Genomic DNA, 19,531 nt, shown 5'->3' with positions numbered 1-19,531 from the left:
GGAAGTTCCTTATGTTACAATAAAATTTATTATATTGTAAAGTATATATTTAATATATACTTGCTGTCAATGGTCCTTAATGTCTTTAAAATAACAATATTATAAACTTTGTATGGAAAAACTGTTCTATATTGTTAATTATTATTAAACGAAAATCCAAATTAAATGCTGTAATTCACCCCGAAGGCTTCTGCTACTGCAAATATTGACAACAGGGTAAACAGCTAGATGGAAATTCGATGAGTGCTACTATTCAAAAATTAATTTTAGCGCTCATCGAATTTCCATCTAGCTGTTTACCCTGATGTCAATATTTGCAGTAGCAGAAGTCTTCGGAATGAATTACAGCATTAAATTTGGATTTTCGTTTGATAATAATATTATTATTATTAATTCATTAGCATTTGAATAATTGCAATATCTCAGTAATTTCCATCTATAGTTATACAGTATATTGTAGTATATATTCTACAATTCAGTATAATATGTAAATAAATTTTGTATTTCAAATAGTGGATTTTAGAATAGGTACTTTTAATAAGAATATAAAATAATTTGTTTTTCAAATGTTGAATATTTTCTTGTTTTTAAAATTGTATGAATATATATTTTTGTTTGAAACTGTTTTTTATTGTTCCTTAAACTTGAAAAATAAATTTTGAAAAACTTTTTGCTTATTCATTTTACAGATAACATTGAAAGATACCGATTTTAATTTGAACATTATTTATCCAGAATTACAAACAGAAATGCATGGAAATTCCAAAATTTAACCATTTTCCACTTTCGACAAAACCCATAAAATAATCCACAAATGATGCAATAAAACATAATTATTTAATATCATAAATCTCAACATATACAGTAATAATTTACAAAAATTACTAAACTAAACAAAAATGGCAATGACACTATTATATACCACATAAATTTATCAATAAAATTAGAATTGCCTAAAATTTACAATAAATGTTCCATTTTTTCAATTCACAATCAAGTTATGTTTTGAAAACATTAAACAATGCTGTGAATTAAATAATTATGTAATGTTAACATAGAGATAAACATGAAGCCATAGTTGTCAAAGTCTAAAATAAATAAATGTAAAATATAACATTGAACTAGATCTAAATTTAATAGAAATATCCTTTAAAAATGTTCAAATATATAGTAATATTATGTGGGTAACCTTTAATATGGCTATATAGTATCTTCATTGGAAATACAAGCCTATTCTATTTATATTTTTTATACAAATTCATATAAAACTATTAGTTGTGCATTATAATTTTAGAGGCATTGTTGGTGTTTTTTTAGTTGCGTTCAGGATTAATTCAAACAAAATATTACCTAAACATAAATAATTAATATATTATGTACATTATGTCCAAAAGTAGAATTTTTTATCAAACAAATCTAAAGTAGATTATGTTACAATTTGAGATTTATATTGTACATAATATCAAGATACAATATGTCAGTAGAAAAAATCCATGATTTCTTATCAAATTAATAAAAAAATCATGAAGATACAATAAAATATCTTGAACTTGATAAGTCACTTGTTACATCATAGGTACTAATATAATTTTGCGGTATCTTCCTTGGATAGAAAATAATGTAGAATTCTACTGAGGTACAGTAATAAATCTATCATATATTTTCAATTAATGACAATTTTTCAAATGTTTAGAACAAGATTGACATTTCAAGCAATTTCATTCAATATAGACCTACTTTCAAAGCATAACATAATATTCTACACCTTAGTAGTAAAATATAATTCACTAACTCATATCATAATAATAAAACAAATTATGGAGATTTCAAACACATGAGAAAACCTCACAATTTTACAAATAAATGTCATGTACTAAAAGATGATGGATGTCACAATTATTAGAAACTGTCATGAACTCAAATGTTCCATTTTCTGGAAAACATCAAGAACTTAGAACTATGTAAAAAAACTTTTTGGGATAACATTAGCTGCATATAAACCAATTAAAGCTAGAACTTTCAAGCTGGGTTTACACCAAAATTAGTAACAAAATGTTAATAACTTAATCCTTATAGATTCTATTTGATTAAACATATCTAATCTTACACATGATGAACATAAGTGTTTGTCAAGTTCCTTTCAATCTTATAGAATCTATAAGGATTAAGTTATTAACATTCTGTTACTAACTTTGGTGAAAACCCAGCTACAAGTGTTTCAAGCAATGGATGTTGATTCAAAAGTTGTATCAAAACTAGAAAAACTGTCTCTCCTAAAGCTAATAAAAGTGACTCATTCACAAGTGCACATTGTAGAACAAATCTAGGAAACTTTGATTTATCTATGATGAGGTTCACTTCAAACTGTCAGCATTGTTGTTATCAATGAATTAGCTGATATTGACTACCAAATGCTGATATAAATGAATCCTATCACAACTTCATTTCCCACAAAATGATATGCGCATTATTTGTAATAGTTGTACAACAAGGCTGCTGCAAGTTTACATAACCTTTACCGCCAGTTATGGTGACAAGCGTTTGGTCCTTCCGGGCCGGATTTGCACCACCACTGGCAGGTCCTCCCAAATCAGCGCCATTTTGGTTCACTTTAGAGGTCAGTGATCCCTCATCAGAAGCAGCCGACAGCGACCATCTTGACGATACCTCTGATCTCTGATCTGCATCCTCATAGTCCTTGACATACATCAGTTGACCATAGAGTCCATAGACATCACATGCCAATGCCTTTGATGGCGGCCGTTTGTGGACTGTTGGTGGGTCTTGGAGAGCCAACATCAACTTGACAGGCCCTGTGTGCCCATGGTAGGACACATTCACACGCCCACTGATTATGGGTACCCCTTCCAAACGGGGCAGGGGTACAGTGAGGCTGACACCCACATCTGTACCCACCCAAAGCAGGCCTTTGCAGGCCATGAGAGCGGTCACACAGATAGGAGTGGGGGCACCTGTTAGGCGGATGACATTGGAGGCTACATTGATATCCTGGAAAACATAAAAGTGGTTTGTTAGAAATAGAAATAAATAAAATAGAAAAAAACTAATTATTTTTTATCAGATGAAATGGCATAGTTTGGACAGCAATGTCCACTCTTCACTTGACAATGTTGTTAGCAAAACAACACAAAAGCACATCACAATAATGGAGATAAGGTAATAAAAAAACATTAGTAATAAACCATTGAGATAATGAATCCAATATGTAAAATGAGAAAAGACTTGCAATAATATTGTAAATTGAGTCTGTAATTGAAAAATGTTGAAGAGACACATAACCTAGCTACATTCAGACTCTTGTATAAATTAGAATTGGAACTGCTTTGGGTGTATGCCTGTGGTACTCTTTTGAATGGTCACTCTGAATAAATAAATAAATAATCTGAACCAATATATCCTTCCTGTAAGAGAAGGCAAGACAAATGTGAAGATAGGTTGATTCGAAAAATTAATAAATCAGATCAGTAGGAATTATTGGAATGGGTAAATAGAGTTCAAAATTGAGTAAGTAGAATCAGTACTGTTATTATACAGAGTGATTCTTAATTATGATAAAATAATTTAATACATGATAGTAGAGAGGTCAGTATAGGAAAAAAAACTTCTTATAAACATATATCCATAAACGCTTCATTAGCGAGCTATACAGGGTGAAAGATTTCGCCCGGAATTCAGTTCCTCTGGTGAAATACACCGATGCTGAATTGTTTGGGGACTAGTTCTTGGAAACTTATGCTGGATTCATATGGAAAAATATCTGAAAAATTGAATAAAACTAGTCTGGAAGCTGTAGTGTGAGTAGTTTTTGAGAAAAAAGTTGAAATATGCAAAAGATCCAAGTAGAAAAACACAGACTTCTATGTTTGATGCCTAATAACTTTCTTTAATGACCAGTAAACAAATAATTTTTCGCAATAAAAATTGTAGAGAATTTAATTCTGAAAAGAATCATGTAAGTTGTGTAAACTAAATTTGAATAAAAGTTGGATAAAATGTATTATTATGTAGTACATTACACCACAAAAATTTACTGTTTTATGAGGAGAGAACTAATAACTCATAGGTTGTAGCTGATTGCAAATAAAATATTCGGTTTTTTATGAAAAGTTTGATTCTTATATGAAAGTAACATATCTAAATGACATTTAACTTATACCAAAAGACTAAAGATGATGTTCAAAGTGACCTCCGTTGTTCTGAATGCATATGTTCAGACGTCTTCTCATCGATTGTTGGACCCGTTCAAATATTCCAGGAGTCTGCTTTATCATTTGTATTCCATTCAAAATCCTTAATCGGAGTTCTTCAATCGTATCAATCAGAGTATTGTATACCAAGGTTTTCAAGTGTCCCCAAAGATAAAAATCCAAAGGATTTAAGTCTAGTGACCTAGCTGGCCATGGTACTGGCCCACCTCGGCCCATCCATTGATTTGGAAAGCTGTGATTCAGGTGTTCACGAACAGCAACACTGAAGTGTGCTGGAGCTCCATCATGCATAAGCCAAATGTTTTGGTGCAACTGAATAGGTACATCTTCAAGTAAGATAAATAGCTCCTCTCTCAAAAAGTTAAAGTAGATTATGCCATTAAGCCTGGGAGAAAGCTCGAACAGAAGTAGATGATCTCCTATGATTCCTGCTCAAATGTTTACTGAAAACTGATGTTGTGGACGATTAGGATTGATGGCATGAGGATTCTCATCTGCCCAAATATGTTGGTTGTGGACGTTAACGATAGCTGTTCTTGTAAAGTGTGCCTTGTCGGTAAATAAAACGGTTGTTAAAAAGTTTGGGTTAACAAGTGTTTCTAAAAACCATCGGCAAATACCAGCACGGGGAATACAGTCTCGTGGCAATAGAGTATGAACTTTCTGGAGGTGGTATGGGTGTAATTGTTGCTCTTTCAATATCCTCCAAATAATAGATTGATTAACATTAAACTGCACTGACAAAAAACAAAAAACACAGCGCAGTTACAGTAGGCATAACTTACAGTTTGTTGTTTTGTTCAACAGTGAGCTAAAATATTTCTGAAAATAACTTTCAGCTGATAATTTCTTTTTAATATTTTCTTATTTGAAAAAAAATAAATCAGCTGTTATTCAAATCCATGTTTTATTTGCAATCAGCTACAACAGTTATTAGTTCTCTCCTTATAAAACAGCAAATTTTTGTGGTGTAATGTACTACATAATAATACATTTTATTAAACTTTTATTCAAATTCAGTTTACACAGCTTACATGATTCTTTTCAGAATTAAATTCTCCACAATTTTTATTGCAAAAAATTATTTGTTTACTGGTCATTAAAGAAAGTTATTAGGCATCAAACGTAGAAGTCTGTGTTTTTCTACTTTTCTATTTTTTGCATATTAACACACTATAACCTAAAAAATTTACATGTTTAATATTATTTTTGACAATCAAAAAATAAAATGTACCACCAACCTGAAAAATTGACTTTTCTAGAATTCAAAATGATTGATTCACTATCCACTAAGGACACAAGCTTTTAATTCAGATAGTGAACTCTATATGATCAATAATGGTGGAATGTTTAACGTGATTGACTATTCTTCTTTGTAGACAGTCAAGATGTCTGAAAATTGTCAATAATTTGTTTAAATACTTTTAATTTGATAATTACCTGTAAGTGTTTGAAGGTCTCAGTATGGTACAGGCAAATAGTGCTTGATTGACTCAATGACAGCCATAGTCCGACACCAGAATGTGCCATGAGACTTATGTTGCCTCCAACATGTTCATGTTGAATGGTGAAGTTTTTCTGTAACATTGAAATACATAACAATTAGTTTCTGCGACAAATTTTACAATAAACCATAGTCTCCTCTAACAAATCCCAAGTTGAAAAAAATTGACAATACTGGCAAGTATTGCTATAAATAAATTAACATTCACTTTCAACTAGTGAAAATACTACACAAAGCTGTTCGACATACTCATGCTTGACCAGCTTCTCATAAATAGTAGCTTCTATCTATAATTCCAGTGCAGGCATACAAAACGTACCCAGTTTCGAATTACTTGAGTAAGCTAGGTAAAACTGATAGAAACATATTGATGATTATTCAAATTTTGCACTTTTTGAATAGGTAGTTTGGTTTATATTATGTTTATTCAACTTTCAATACAAAATTATTATTTTGTGATAGTATTTTCCCATGTTGTCTAAATTGTATTTCTTTCATTATGAATTTCAAAGATATTGTAATTTCTGCCAATAAAACATTTCACATTTCAATACAAAAAAATTGTTCTTTTTCTTGTTTGAAGAGTCAAGGGTTTGGCAATTTATTCGGGGAACAGGAGAAGTTTAGTGCTAGTACCCGTTTTTCATTAAAATATTGTCATGTATTAATAAATCCATTGAAATAGACAGTACTGTTGTTTAATTTAATTTTAATTGACAGTTTAATACAGTTTTTGGCTGTTGTATAATTTGGAATAGCAAATAGTTATGGGCTAAGCCTATTGTGCGTTTAAAATTATTTTACAATAATTTTACATGATGAAATAAATGAATTCTTATAAAATATTTCAATTAGGCTAATTGAATTGTTTAATTGAAATATAAATAATTACATAGTACTCTTTTTCAAGTTTTTTTCTATAAACACTACTGATTCCAGCTTTCAAGACCTTTTATGAAAATACAGAGTGTTTCAGAAGTAGTGTCGAACATCTTAGGGTATTGTTCCTCGATGATAGGAAACTACAAATGTCGTATTTCAAGTGTCCAAAACTCAGTGGTTATCCTTATAGCTGCCAACTTAGGAATTTTTAAAAACGAAATGTTGTATTGATCTGAAATTTGGCATGAATATTTATGCTATAAAGACTCATCTTTAAAAGATAGAATATACAATTTTCGATGTACATATTCAAAATGGCGACCATTTTTAATTTTTGATGGCAAATTTCACGAAAACCGTTCACTCTACAGAAAATTTTAATAGACAAAAAGTTAGCAAATTTTATCAAGATTTCAAGAATATCTTATTTATTAAGATTGGTCAAAGAATAACAGAGAAATTAATTCTTTTCGTACTGCATGAATGCACAAGACAAACAAGATCATCTGAAAAACATTGTAAAATCAGCTGTATGGCCATATGGAGCCATACCGAGTTTCAAAGCTTCATCTTAAATACAATAATTGGAATTAAAAATTTAATATTGATGTTTGAATGGTGAAAAGTGGTCATGCATGCAGTACGAAAAGATCTAATTTCTCTTTTATTCTTTGACCAATCTTGACATATAAGGTATCCTTGAATTCTTGATAAAGTTTTATAATTTTTTGTCTCTTGTAAATATTTTGTCTTGTAAATTTTCTGTAAAGTGAAAGGTTTTCATGAAATTTGTCATCAAAAATTTAAAATGGCCACCATTTTTAATATGTACATCGAAAATTTGTTATTGTATCTTTTAAAGTTGAGTCTTTATGGCATAAATATTCATGCCAAATTTCAGATTAATACAACATTTCGTTCTTGAAATAAAAATTCTCAAGTGAAAAAAACAAAATGACAGCTAAAAGGATAACCGCTGAGTTTTGGACACTTCAAATACGACTTTTGTAGTTTCCTATCATTCAGGAATAATACCATAAAATGTTCGATACTACTTCTGAAACACTCTGTATATTAATAGATAGGTAGATAAATAGACCAACCTGTTTCTCGCCCGTGATAGCACTCAACACAGTGACCGTTTTGCCACAGGCCACATACATGCACAGATTGATGGGTAGCAGACAGGCGACCGGCTCACCGGCATCACTCAACACAATCTGCTCGGGCTCCTGATGCACGTTGCCCCGTCTGTAGAGCAGCAGGCGTCCGGTTGTCATGGCAACGAAGACTGTGTCACAGTGTTGGCGAATGGCGACAACTCCACCCTCAACCGGTACCGTGTTGTCGGCGTCTGAATGGTCCCCATCTGACACGCAGTAGACCAGGATTCTGTTGCGGAAAATAAGAGAAAAGTTGTTGAAAAATGGTCAAAAAATTGTCAAACTGGGATTCTATATGAGGAAAGATAGTTAAAAAATCGGCATCGGAATGGTAGCTGTCTGACACGCAGTAGACTATAGTGAGGTCCACGTTATAATGGCAGTGTTTGATTAGCAATGGTATTGCTATCCTTGTCTATCATTCAACAAAGCGGATAGCACTATCTCTTTCTCGCTTTGCTCTGTTGCCAGATCGTCTTTTAACAATGTAGAATTAATAATTAATTAACAATATATTTCTTCTTAATTATGAAAATTCATTATGAAATGATTGAAAAATATAATTTCTTGCTTAATAAAATATGATTGATTATATTAAACGAGAATGAACAGTTAATATTACATCAATAAACCTGTATCAGCTACCGCCTATAGGAGGCATTGACAAGACAGAGGATCGGCAACGTTGTTCTCCTATCTTTCTCCACTGCCATTATAACGTGGACCTCACTATAGAAGACAGTGAGAAAGGTAGATTAAAAACTCTGCCATTCTATTATTTCCATTAACTTTATAACGTGAATCTCATTATGTGATCTTCAACATTATACTTCAATTTGATCTAGAATAATTTATTCTAGACTGACCTCTGATTATCAGTCCCCAGCCAAACGGTGTCAGTACTCCTCACATACTCCATACAGGTGACCTTGGCATCCAGGGGAGGCAGCTGGGTAAGGGGTTTCAACACTGTGCTATTCACCTGCAAAATATTCAAAAATTAAATTAATTACTAATTAATTATATTAAATAAAAAATCATTATAAGAACATACAAACTATACAATGATCGAGAAGGATCAACATACTTATCAAAGAACTGTTACTTTCTCGGATTATCAAACTAAATGATGGAAAAGTATTTTAAATATGGAAGAGTCAAATCTAAAGTGACCAATAAATAACTTTATTGACCCCCTATCATTTCCCCTTTCCTTTAGTGTCTAATAAATAACTTTTCGACCCGGTTGCACTAAAGCCTGTTGAATTTTATTAATGATAACATGCCAGGACAACAAATAAGAGAATAATTTTTGAAAAAAAAGCTTCTCTGATTGGTTCTTGTGACATTTGGGCACTACTCACACTTCAAGAAGAGACTGCGACTCGAGTCTCTTCTCGACGCAGCATGTGTTTTCAAATGGTGACACTCAGACCAGTCGACTCTAGTCTCCGCGACCTCACGACTGTGGGACTGAGTCGAGCGTAGAATCGACATGTCGGTCGAGAAGCGACTTGAGTTGCGTAGTATCGTGTATTTTTAATTAAGTAAGGTTAGAGTTTGCATGTTCACGATTAAATCTCACAGTAAAAACATTTTCTTTCTTATTGCTTCATAATTTTAGATAAGACAATAATAATAACTATAGACGATAGATTCATGATAATTATAATAAAATTTGTAACAGAATTAAATAATTACAGATACTGACGAATAATAATTTTATAATTTTTCAAACTTATATTAAACCTAAATATTAAACTTATAGATAATATAGATAGAAACTTAAAATATAGATATGGTGTATGTATTTTCCTCTTTTTAGTTCGCAATTAATCCATTTTATACTAGAGTTACCATATGGTCATACTATGAAATCTTCGGGAAAAGAAGTGAGATTTTTGACGATTTGTTTTATTGAGTTGGAAAACCTAATAAATCCTTGCTAGATGAACTAGTCTAGCACTTGTAATTATTAGATACAATAAACAATGGTGGATATCCGTAGCAGTTCATGAAATTAGCCATATTTGGCCTCAACAAATCAATTTTATTTTCACTGTTACCATAATATAATAATTATGTAAATCTGGAAATCAGATTAATGGGAATGAACATGCGCAGTAGTGACAAACTGATGCTCGTATTTTTTTTTAAAGTGAGGTTGCATGGAGTAAAAATGTTTTTTTTTTTTTTTAATGAAGTAGCATGGTACTGAAGTAGTAAAAATGAGCAAGGTGTTATAGTTACAATGATTATTTCCAGCCGTAGTTGATGTAAACCTAACCTAAAACCTATGTAATAACCTATGTTGTAAGTAACCAGCTTAGCAACATAGCTAAACGTTTTTGGGAGCAAATTTCACACAGAAATTCTATATTTGGATTGTCTTTATATGATAAATTACAATTTGATGCAATTTTGGATATTTGTAATGGTGGAGATAATTTTGAAAATGTTGTTTTTCTTCTTTAACCTCAAAATTGTTCCAGCAATCAGTTTTTTACTTAAATATGTGTAACGCTGGTTCGCCTCCATGGTGCACATTGGGTAACGATAAATGAACTAGCAAATGATGGCGGTGAGACAAACTTATGTTCTCCTGACCGAAAACCACACAAAATCTCAAAGAATTCGGAAAAATACAGTGTGTATCTAGGCGTTTGAGACTCATTAGATATCTATCTTTTGTTGTGTATCTGCGATACGCTAAATAAATAAATAAAAATAAGTAGCCCTGAATACATACATTTCAAGAATATAACTTTTCAAACCTAATTTAAAACTAACTTCATTTAAACCTAACCTTGCCTCACCTGAGCAATGCTGATATGACTAGTGTGGCCGTTGCTGGTGCAGACCCAGAGGAAAGAGGCCTGTCCACAGGAGGCGGTGTAGTAGCAGCCTGCTGTGATGTCGTCGGTGGCCTGGGGTGGCAGCGTGTAGAGGGGGTGTGCGCCCACATAGAGGGGCATCTTGGTGGAGGGGTGGCGCTCCTGTTCGGGCACTTCCCAGGCGGGCGAGTTGGTCGGGTCCAATGCCAACCGGGCTAGGCGCAGTTCTGACAACACAAAACATATATTGTTTGAGAACCAACAATTGATATCAGAAATAACGAGATGATCACGGCTATCTTCTATACTCAAGACTATAGACAATATACCCGTTCTGTGTTCATAGAATGGGGTAAATTGTCCGATTCACAATTTACCAGGTAAAACGTTCCGCGTTCCATGGGAAGAATTTTGACAAATTCTGTACCAGAAACCAGTTCCAGTTCCAAGTTCCTGCCCCACAGTCAAAGTGTGGTAAATTATTCCAACGAGGTACAGTTCCAACTATCCGAGCTCTCATTGGTCAATTGAATTTTGTAGTCTGCTTGCATCTCTGCGGCTGCGCATGCGCTGTTAGCTTGTTTACCATAGCATAGCCATAGAATACATGACAAACAAAATTATGTTTGATAACCATTCGTTAAATGAATTTTTCTCAATAGAAAATTTGAGAGTAATGGAATGAAAGAAATGCACACTTTTCTAGATGGTAAGTTTGTAAAACAGTCTTTCTCCATTCACGCAGATAGTAAACGACACATTTTGGTGTAAATCAACTTGATAAGTGCGCGCCAAAAGCTTGAACCAACGATTCTGAAATGGCGTTCCATGGGAACATTTTGCACTAGTCACGGGATGGAACAATTTACGATTGGAACTGGAACAATTTACTGTACACAGAATGTACACAATCTATTTCAAATGCATTTGCAGGTAAATAAAGATGTTTATACTCTTTTTTTTATTCTAGAAGACAATGAGAAAGGTAGATTATCAACTCTGCCGTCATATAATTTCCATTAACTTTATAGCGTGAATCTACCTATAGTGAGGTCCACGTTATAATGACAGTATATAAGAGTTGCCGATCCTCTGTCTTGTCAATGCCTTCTATAGACGGTAGCTTATACAGGTTTATTGATGTAATATTAACAGTTCATTCTCGTTTAAAATAATCAATTATTATATTTTATCAAACAAGAAATTATATTTCACAATGAATTTTCATAATTAAGAAGAAATATTTTGTTAATTATTAATTCTGTTTTGGGCTATGCCTGTTGTCTTCTCCCAATCATATTATATATTATAGCTAGTAGTTCTGTGAACAGTAGACATCACGCAGTATTCTCATCCACAAGTACCTGATTGAAAACTTATGGAAATACAGCAATAGACTGGCTTCTCCACACATCTGCGTAATCACTTGTCAGCTGATTCATGATGAATAATTCTATAGTCTGATTTTTACTCTAATATTGGCGTATGAAGGAGGTTCTTTTTTCCTTTTATATTACCCTTGAAATGCAAAATTTCCAAAAACCTTGTATATACGTCGACGCGCAATTAAAAAAGGAACATACCTGTCAAATTTCATGAAAATCTATTACCGAGTTTCGCCGTAAATGCGCAACATATAAACATTTGAACATTAAGAGAAATGCCAAACCGTCGACTTGAATCTTAGACCTCACTTCGCTCGGTCAATTATGATTTGTGATTGTGAATGAAATAAATAAATCTTGATCAACTGCAACTAAGACTCACCAGTGACCCACTCCTTCCTGACTTCGGGCGACTCCATCTGGAAAGTGAGAATATCATCTTTGCCCTTGATTGTGATCTGCAGACAACACGAGTCGACCCAGGCCATCTGCTCGTCCTTCTGCTGGATCTCACCCTGGATCCAGTTCAGCACGGCCCTTGTGCGTTCCACACTCACATCCTCGTAGCAGCCCTTCAGCGTCGACGCAAGGTCTGCGATTCTGCTCAGCACCTGGCAAGTAAACGCAGGTAAAAATAAATTCGCATGGCTTTTGTTGGTGGGGAGTCCCTTGCGGGAAGATGCCACCGCCTGAATATATAATTTAAGCCGTCAATGGGTCTTACGACTGTCATACTTCAGCCGGGACCGACAATATAACGTGCCCATCCGGTAACACGGGAGTGATCTGGTTAAAAAACTTTTGGTAATGAGAGGGGGTTTGACCCCGGGATCTCTATGCTGCTACGCAAGCACTCTTTTCACTAGACCACGGATCACTGCAAGTGAACGAAAAAAAGAGATGAGAAAACTATGAGCGTTTGTTTATTATTGAAAGTTATTTCGCAGATAATATAATTTTGGATTTGAGTGAATTTTTTTGCAATTGTGAAGGAAGATTTATGTTTGGATTTGTATTTGGAAATTGATCAATCTTATAAATTCAAAATTGTAGTGTAATTGAGTGTAGTGTAAATTGTAGTGTAGTGTAAATTGTAGTGTAAGGAAGATTTATGTTTGGATTTGTATTTGGAAATTGATCAATCTTGTAAATTCAAAATTGTAGTGTAATTTTTGTGGGCTTAAAATTTTGTGCAAATTGAGTTATCATTTAAGTTACGTAAGTAACATAACCTTTATACTGTGTATTCCAAATTAAGGTTTGAAGCAGTTTTGGGCGAATGCCTGTTGTTTTCACCTGAATTGTATTTTCATAATTATGAATAAATAAATAAATAAAGCTTACGAACGAGTGAAAGACGAATTCAGGTTGAAATTTCCCAATTCTGCCGTACCTAATAACGCCACAATAACACGTCTGATCGATAAATTTCATGAGACTGGAAGTGTGCAGGATCGGAAAAGCACAGGTCGACCGTCAGTGTTAACAGAACAAGTTCTAGACAATGTGAAACAACGTTAGACTACCTCACCCAGGAAATCACTTGGAAAGTTATCTGTACAGGCTGGATTGTCACTATCTTCCACTTTCAGGGCTACTAAAAAATTGAAACTGCGTCCTTACCGCATCGGAGTCGTTCATGAACTGAAGGATGTTGACCATGGGAAACATATACAGTATTGTCGTTGGATACGTTCTCTTGTGAATATGGTTAACAATAATTAATACCTTAAAAATTAGGGTTTTCAATAACAATCCTCATACACTTGACGAATTGAAGGCTTATATTGAAAGTGAGATTAAAATCATTTCTGAGCAAACACTACGAAAAATGGCTGCAGATGTTATGAAACGTGTTTGAACCTGCATTACTAGTGGAGGAAGCCATTTTGAGCATTTATTGTGAAGTTTTAAAGGTAATTTGAATATAATAAAGGTAATAATTTCCTACAGCATAACTTATAATTACTTTAATTACTTAATGTAATAAATTCACATTCTCAAACTTCCATGTGCGTCCTTTTTGAAACACCCGTTATTTGAAACATTAAAAATAAAAAAAAGTTCTTAGAGATATCGATTTTTTGTAGTTTTGCTGAGAGTGATGCCCTGCGCACGTGAAGGTTATAGTGAGGTTCTCGTTATAATAACAGTATTTGAAATTGCTATCCTTGTCTATCATACGACAAAGCCGGTGGTACTATCCTTTTCTAGGTCCACAACGATGCCAATTATGTTTTTGACAGTGTAGAAATATAATTAATTAATGCAGAGAATCAGCATCGCTATTCTCCTATCTTTATCCACTGTCATTATAACGTGGACCTTACTATAGGAGGAAAGACTTCCAGTAATATTTTTTCAAGGTAATCAAATCAAATAGTTATTTAATCATTGCATTAATTTATACAATATAAATAATGTCAAGATGAAAATGAAATAATAATTCACAATAATCACTTGAGAAAGTCTTTTATAGAATATGGGCTAATTGAAATTGAATAAACTACTGTATTTTTTAATTCTTTCTTGAAATCCTTCTCTCTGATATTAATTGGTAACTGATTGAAGAACTCAAGATCCCATGAAGGATGGACTTAAAGATTTGAAATTTATTCACAACACTGACATATTTTACAAATATTTTTACAATGCAATCATTATAAAGGAACAGTATCATGATGAAAAAATAAAAGAACTTCAGTAGCTTAACAGCTGTGATTGAAGTTCTACACTATTGTTATTGTATATTATAATATGAACGACACAGTCACTTGAGTTTGATAACTAAAATAAAAAAAAAGTCTTTTTGCAATTTCACACAAACAGAATTAGAGCAATAGTAAAAAACAAAAAAGAAATAATAAAGTCAAATAATTTAGTCAAAGTCTTCTAGTAATTTTTTTTGAGGTAAAGTTTTTGTATCTCTGATTTTTGTAGTTTATTGCCACTTACACTTCCTCTTCTTCTTCTCCTTCTTCCTCCTCCTCTCCTTTTATTCTCCGTTCTCGTCTTCTTCTTCACCACCTCCTTCTTCTTCTTCTTCCTCTTCATCTTCCACTGACACTCCCTCTTGCTCTTCCACTTTCAATTCCACTTTATATTTTTCTTCTTCCTCTTCCTCATCTTCATCTTCCTTCTTATTCCTCTTCCACTTCCCGTTCCACTTCCTCTTCTTCTTCCTCCTCCTCTTTTTATTCTCCTGTCTTCTTTTTCCTCTCCCTCATCTTCTTTTCTTCAAACTCTTCTTATTCTTCTTTTTTCTTCTTCTAATTATTCAACTATAACATAGCCCAACCTAACTTTTCCGAACAGCAACATAACCCAACCTCCTCAAAACCAGTATCCAACACAACTTTCAAAATTAACAGCTTAACCTAACCTTCTCCAACCACAATCTAACCTAACTTTGTTCAACAGAGTGATCCGTGGTCTAGTGGATAGAGTGCTTGCGTAGCAGCAGCACAGAGATCCCGGGTTCAATCCCTCTCATAACCAAAAGTTTTTTAACCAGATCAATCCCTTGTTATCGGATGGGCACGTTAAACTGTCGGTCCCGGCTGAAGTATGACAGTCGTAAGGTCCATTGACGGCTTAAATTATATATTCAGGCGGTGGGACCTTCCCGCAAGGGACTCTGTTTAAATATCTTAATGAATTCTTAGCCATTTGAAGCAACCATCTTTATTTACGTAGATAACAAACTAAACTCAGTAAACAACTTATTATATTATCAAACAGTTATCACGTGATTAAGTAACATCACATGATATACAAACATCTTCCCCTTTAACTTTCTCAAACATTTTCTTTTTCAACCTTTCCTTTGATTTCATCTTCTTCTTGAAAACCTCTCATTTCTTCTTAATATTCTTCCACTATTGGACTTCACCACATAGGACCGTGGGGCATCAGCTTCATTAATAACTACTCCAGGCTCCCATAATTTTGTTCTCCAATCTTGGATATAAATGGGCTGATTTTCTTTGAAATAAGAAACATGTTTCCGTGACTGCTTATCGTATGTTTCTTTCTGTTGAAATTTATGGTTCTTCATTTGCACTGCTATTTCTTCCCGAGGAAGTTGATGAAGTTGGAGTTGAGACTGCCGGTCGTGTGGGGCGCAGCCAGCAGTCGACTGAGAGTGGGCGACGCATTCGACAAGTCAATGACGTGCACCTCAGCTATGGGACAACTCCACTTCAGCTGCAGACGGCTGGGGTTATTGTGCTCCGACGAGCCACCGCCGCCATCTTTGTGGTTCACCGTCACACACACTAGCAGGTCGTTCAGCAGAAGCAGCCGACGGTTCTTGCATTTGCTGATTAGGCCGCATTGGTTCACTTCCTGCAATCACACACAATTCAATTAAATATTATGCAGTTTATAATGTATTGATAACGTAGTTATAGTAAAAAAGTAGTCAATTTAGTTACTAGTTAGTATTAAAGTAGCAATCTCATGGAGAAAAGATAGCATATGATGATATCCAAAGGGGGTATAACAATACCTACTATTACTTCAGGCCCCACAACTGATCTCTAATAAACTACGACGTCATCACATGTAGATCCATGATCTACTGGCGGTAAGCAAGCAAATAAAAGCGCTGATGCTTGTTATCACATCTGATATGGTAATTAACAAAAGTAGAATTACAAATTCAATGTTCACGGTCTTTGAATATGGTTTGTTTATCATTCTTCTAATATTCGTTTGTGAAAAGTAATAATGAATTTGGGGTTTTAAATCATGGGATACTGTTGTGTACCATGGGATATTGTTGCTGGAATTATAACAAGCCTAATTCATAATGAATTTTCATAATTAAGAAGAAAAATATTGTTAATTAATTATTAATTCTACATTGTTAAAAGACGATCTGGCAACAGAGCAAAGCGAGAAAGAGATAGCGCTATCTGCTTTGTTGAATGATCGACAAGGATAGCAATACCATTGCTAATCAAACACTGCCATTATAACGTGGACATCACTATATACTTAGTATCTATTCTCATTCCCTTTTGACTTGGATTTCAAAATTAGTAAAAAGAGCGTCAATGAGTGGATTAGGAGGGAATATTTCTTTACCTTAAATATAGCAATTTAGATTATTTTATTTTAATTTTATTCAAGTATATGTATGAGTAATTATGCTTATTTATTTATATTTTTAATGATATGTCATATTATAAAGATTTTGTAATATGTTTTGAATATTCTAATTGGCAATAAATGAAATTGAAATTGAATGAAAAAGACTAAGAAATTGTCAAAAAACCACTGATTTATTGATAATTATATTTCTGCTGCTCTTGTATTTAGTTTTACTTTATCAGAGATTGACAATGGTTTAATAACCGAAACCGGTCTTTCTAATTATCAATAAATCAGTGGTTTTTTGACAATTTCTTAGTCTTTTTCATTCAATATGAATAATTACCACAATATCAACTTCTCAACTACACAAAAAGTGAAAAGAAATGAAATTCATTATTGATTCTACTGACCATCTGAACAACGTCATCCTGCCGCAACAGATAGCGATTGTTGTCGGCAATAGGCCTGGCTGCCAGTTTGCCCGAGATAGCACGCAACATCTCCTTGAAGGCTTGACTCTGTTCGGCCTCGCGCTTCCGCTCATTGAGCAGTTCGGCCAGCGACTCCAGTTGGGTCAGCGCCAGCTGCAGAGACATCCGGTCGGGGTGGCCATGGCCTGTGTGGTGCAGAAGGTCCTACACACAAAAATAATTATTCAGTTTCGAAAGTATCCATAGTATGGATGTGGATGTACAATACGCATCACATAGCTTTGCCTCCCTGACTTAAAAATGGTATATAGGCTAGGTTTGGTTTGTGGGGTAACATTCACGGCTTTGCAAAAACATCAGTCTTCAGAGACCCTAGATCCCTAGATGGAGGAAGCTCGCCACAGAGCTTCCTTGAAGGAAGCTCCCTAAACAAAGAGTGGGGAGGAGGGCAACTAGACTACAATACTACCCGTTCAGAAACATGGAACATTCTTGGAAATGTATCTTTCCATAAGCAACAGATGCTCTTTTGTATCTTCTCAAAAGCAACGGGTTGCATCCGAAAAAATGCACATTGAGGTTTTTAGAGCTACGTTTTTTTCAACACAACACAGCCTATCAGCTGACGAGCTGACATTCGTTCGAAATAAGTTCTCAAAAAAACATCCTCCCAATATAACATTCGTTGAAAATTTTGTTGGATAATTTACAATACTAAACTACTAAATAAAATACAATCTTCTAATGTCCAGGAAACATTAAAATAGTATAATTATTTACATTTTGTCAAAATTATGTGGATAATCTTCATTAGAGTTGAAAATGTCCAGCAAAAAATTAGTTTGGCAGGTCTCATTCATTCATGAGTATAACATGAGCACGGAAGAAGCATAAAGTAGTGTTTCTTTCATCTGTGACATGAGCTACCAATTAAGCTACTGAATAAATTGAAGAGCGATATTACGTTGGGCTTTAGTTGCCTGAACTTTGAATTTGTATCAATTATTTTACTAACTTTGAACCACAATTAATTATTTTATAGCAATGAAAATAATAATCCTATATCCATCCTTGGTTAGTTCAGAATGTTTATGTAGAATTGCAAGAAAATTAGTTCATAAGTGATAATGCACCAATACTGTATTTCCTATCCCATAAATACAAAGAGACAAATCCTTTCTTTATTAATAAGACTGATAATGATGTTTCATGTATGAAGCGTGTGAAGCGCCACTTTATTGCTTGTGCAAAATAATAACCATTCCATTATACATCAGTATAATTTCGTGAGAGCAATAAAGAAGCTTTACACTCGAATTACACACAACATTTTGTTCATCAAAAGGAGAATCAACAATGACATTAATTTTGCATTCAAGTACATATTTATAAATTTAATTGGAAACAATTTTATGAGATTTATATTTCTTCATAGCCTGCAAACGATTAGACTAAGGTGCAGAGTTGGAAGAGGATAGTGCTATCTGCTGTATTCAATGACAGACAAGGATAGCAACACCAATGTTGATCAGATGCGGAATTTAGAATGTGAATTTCACTTTGGGATCCGAATAAATATTCAATTCAACATGAATTATGTTAAGAAGGTGGGTGAATTATGATTTTAAATTGAAATAATCACCTGTAACAGTAGGATGAACTGAGGAAACCTTTGCACAGCTTTCACCATCAGAGCAAACAGAGATAGCCGGTCTGGTGAGTTGTTCTGTCGTTGCTGAAAACATATTCAATTAAATTTTATTTCCATCAACAAAATACTTGAATAAAACATTAACATTACAATTCAATGCATAATATCAGGAAATAAATACATAGTGTTGAAAAAGAACTCCCTAGTTTTAGGTATAAATTTAATGTGTAAATTGACGGAAAACTACAAGTAGGCTATATACAATGAAAGAGACTTCAAAAGAGATATTCAAGTCTCTATTCAATATTCTATTCTAAAGAGATAACCTTCAAGTTTTGTTTCACATCAGTAC

The 19,531-nt window shown here is 33.6% G+C and overlaps 1 protein-coding gene across 1 annotated transcript in view; it reads right to left on the bottom strand.

Moving 5' to 3' along the window:
• Positions 1 to 820: 820 nt before the first annotated feature.
• Positions 821 to 19,531, bottom strand: part of LOC111058836 (rho guanine nucleotide exchange factor 10-like) — a 92,944-nt gene continuing 74,233 nt past the window's right edge. Inside the window, exons 8-17 of the mRNA XM_039441179.1 lie at positions 19,171 to 19,271; positions 17,508 to 17,732; positions 16,064 to 16,344; positions 14,772 to 14,784; positions 12,380 to 12,671; positions 10,595 to 10,839; positions 8,645 to 8,760; positions 7,719 to 8,007; positions 5,670 to 5,807; positions 821 to 3,009 (exon numbers count right to left, since the gene is read on the bottom strand). Coding sequence (XP_039297113.1) covers positions 2,434 to 3,009; positions 5,670 to 5,807; positions 7,719 to 8,007; positions 8,645 to 8,760; positions 10,595 to 10,839; positions 12,380 to 12,671; positions 14,772 to 14,784; positions 16,064 to 16,344; positions 17,508 to 17,732; positions 19,171 to 19,271 — 2,276 coding nt within the window. The 3' untranslated portion in view covers positions 821 to 2,433. The remainder of the gene's footprint in view (positions 3,010 to 5,669; positions 5,808 to 7,718; positions 8,008 to 8,644; positions 8,761 to 10,594; positions 10,840 to 12,379; positions 12,672 to 14,771; positions 14,785 to 16,063; positions 16,345 to 17,507; positions 17,733 to 19,170; positions 19,272 to 19,531) is intronic.

This window comes from Nilaparvata lugens, chromosome 14, assembly GCF_014356525.2.
Source record: "Nilaparvata lugens isolate BPH chromosome 14, ASM1435652v1, whole genome shotgun sequence".
NCBI lineage: Eukaryota > Metazoa > Arthropoda > Insecta > Hemiptera > Delphacidae > Nilaparvata > Nilaparvata lugens.
Note: the sequence above shows the minus strand (reverse complement) of the source record. Positions and strands in the feature narration are given on the sequence as shown.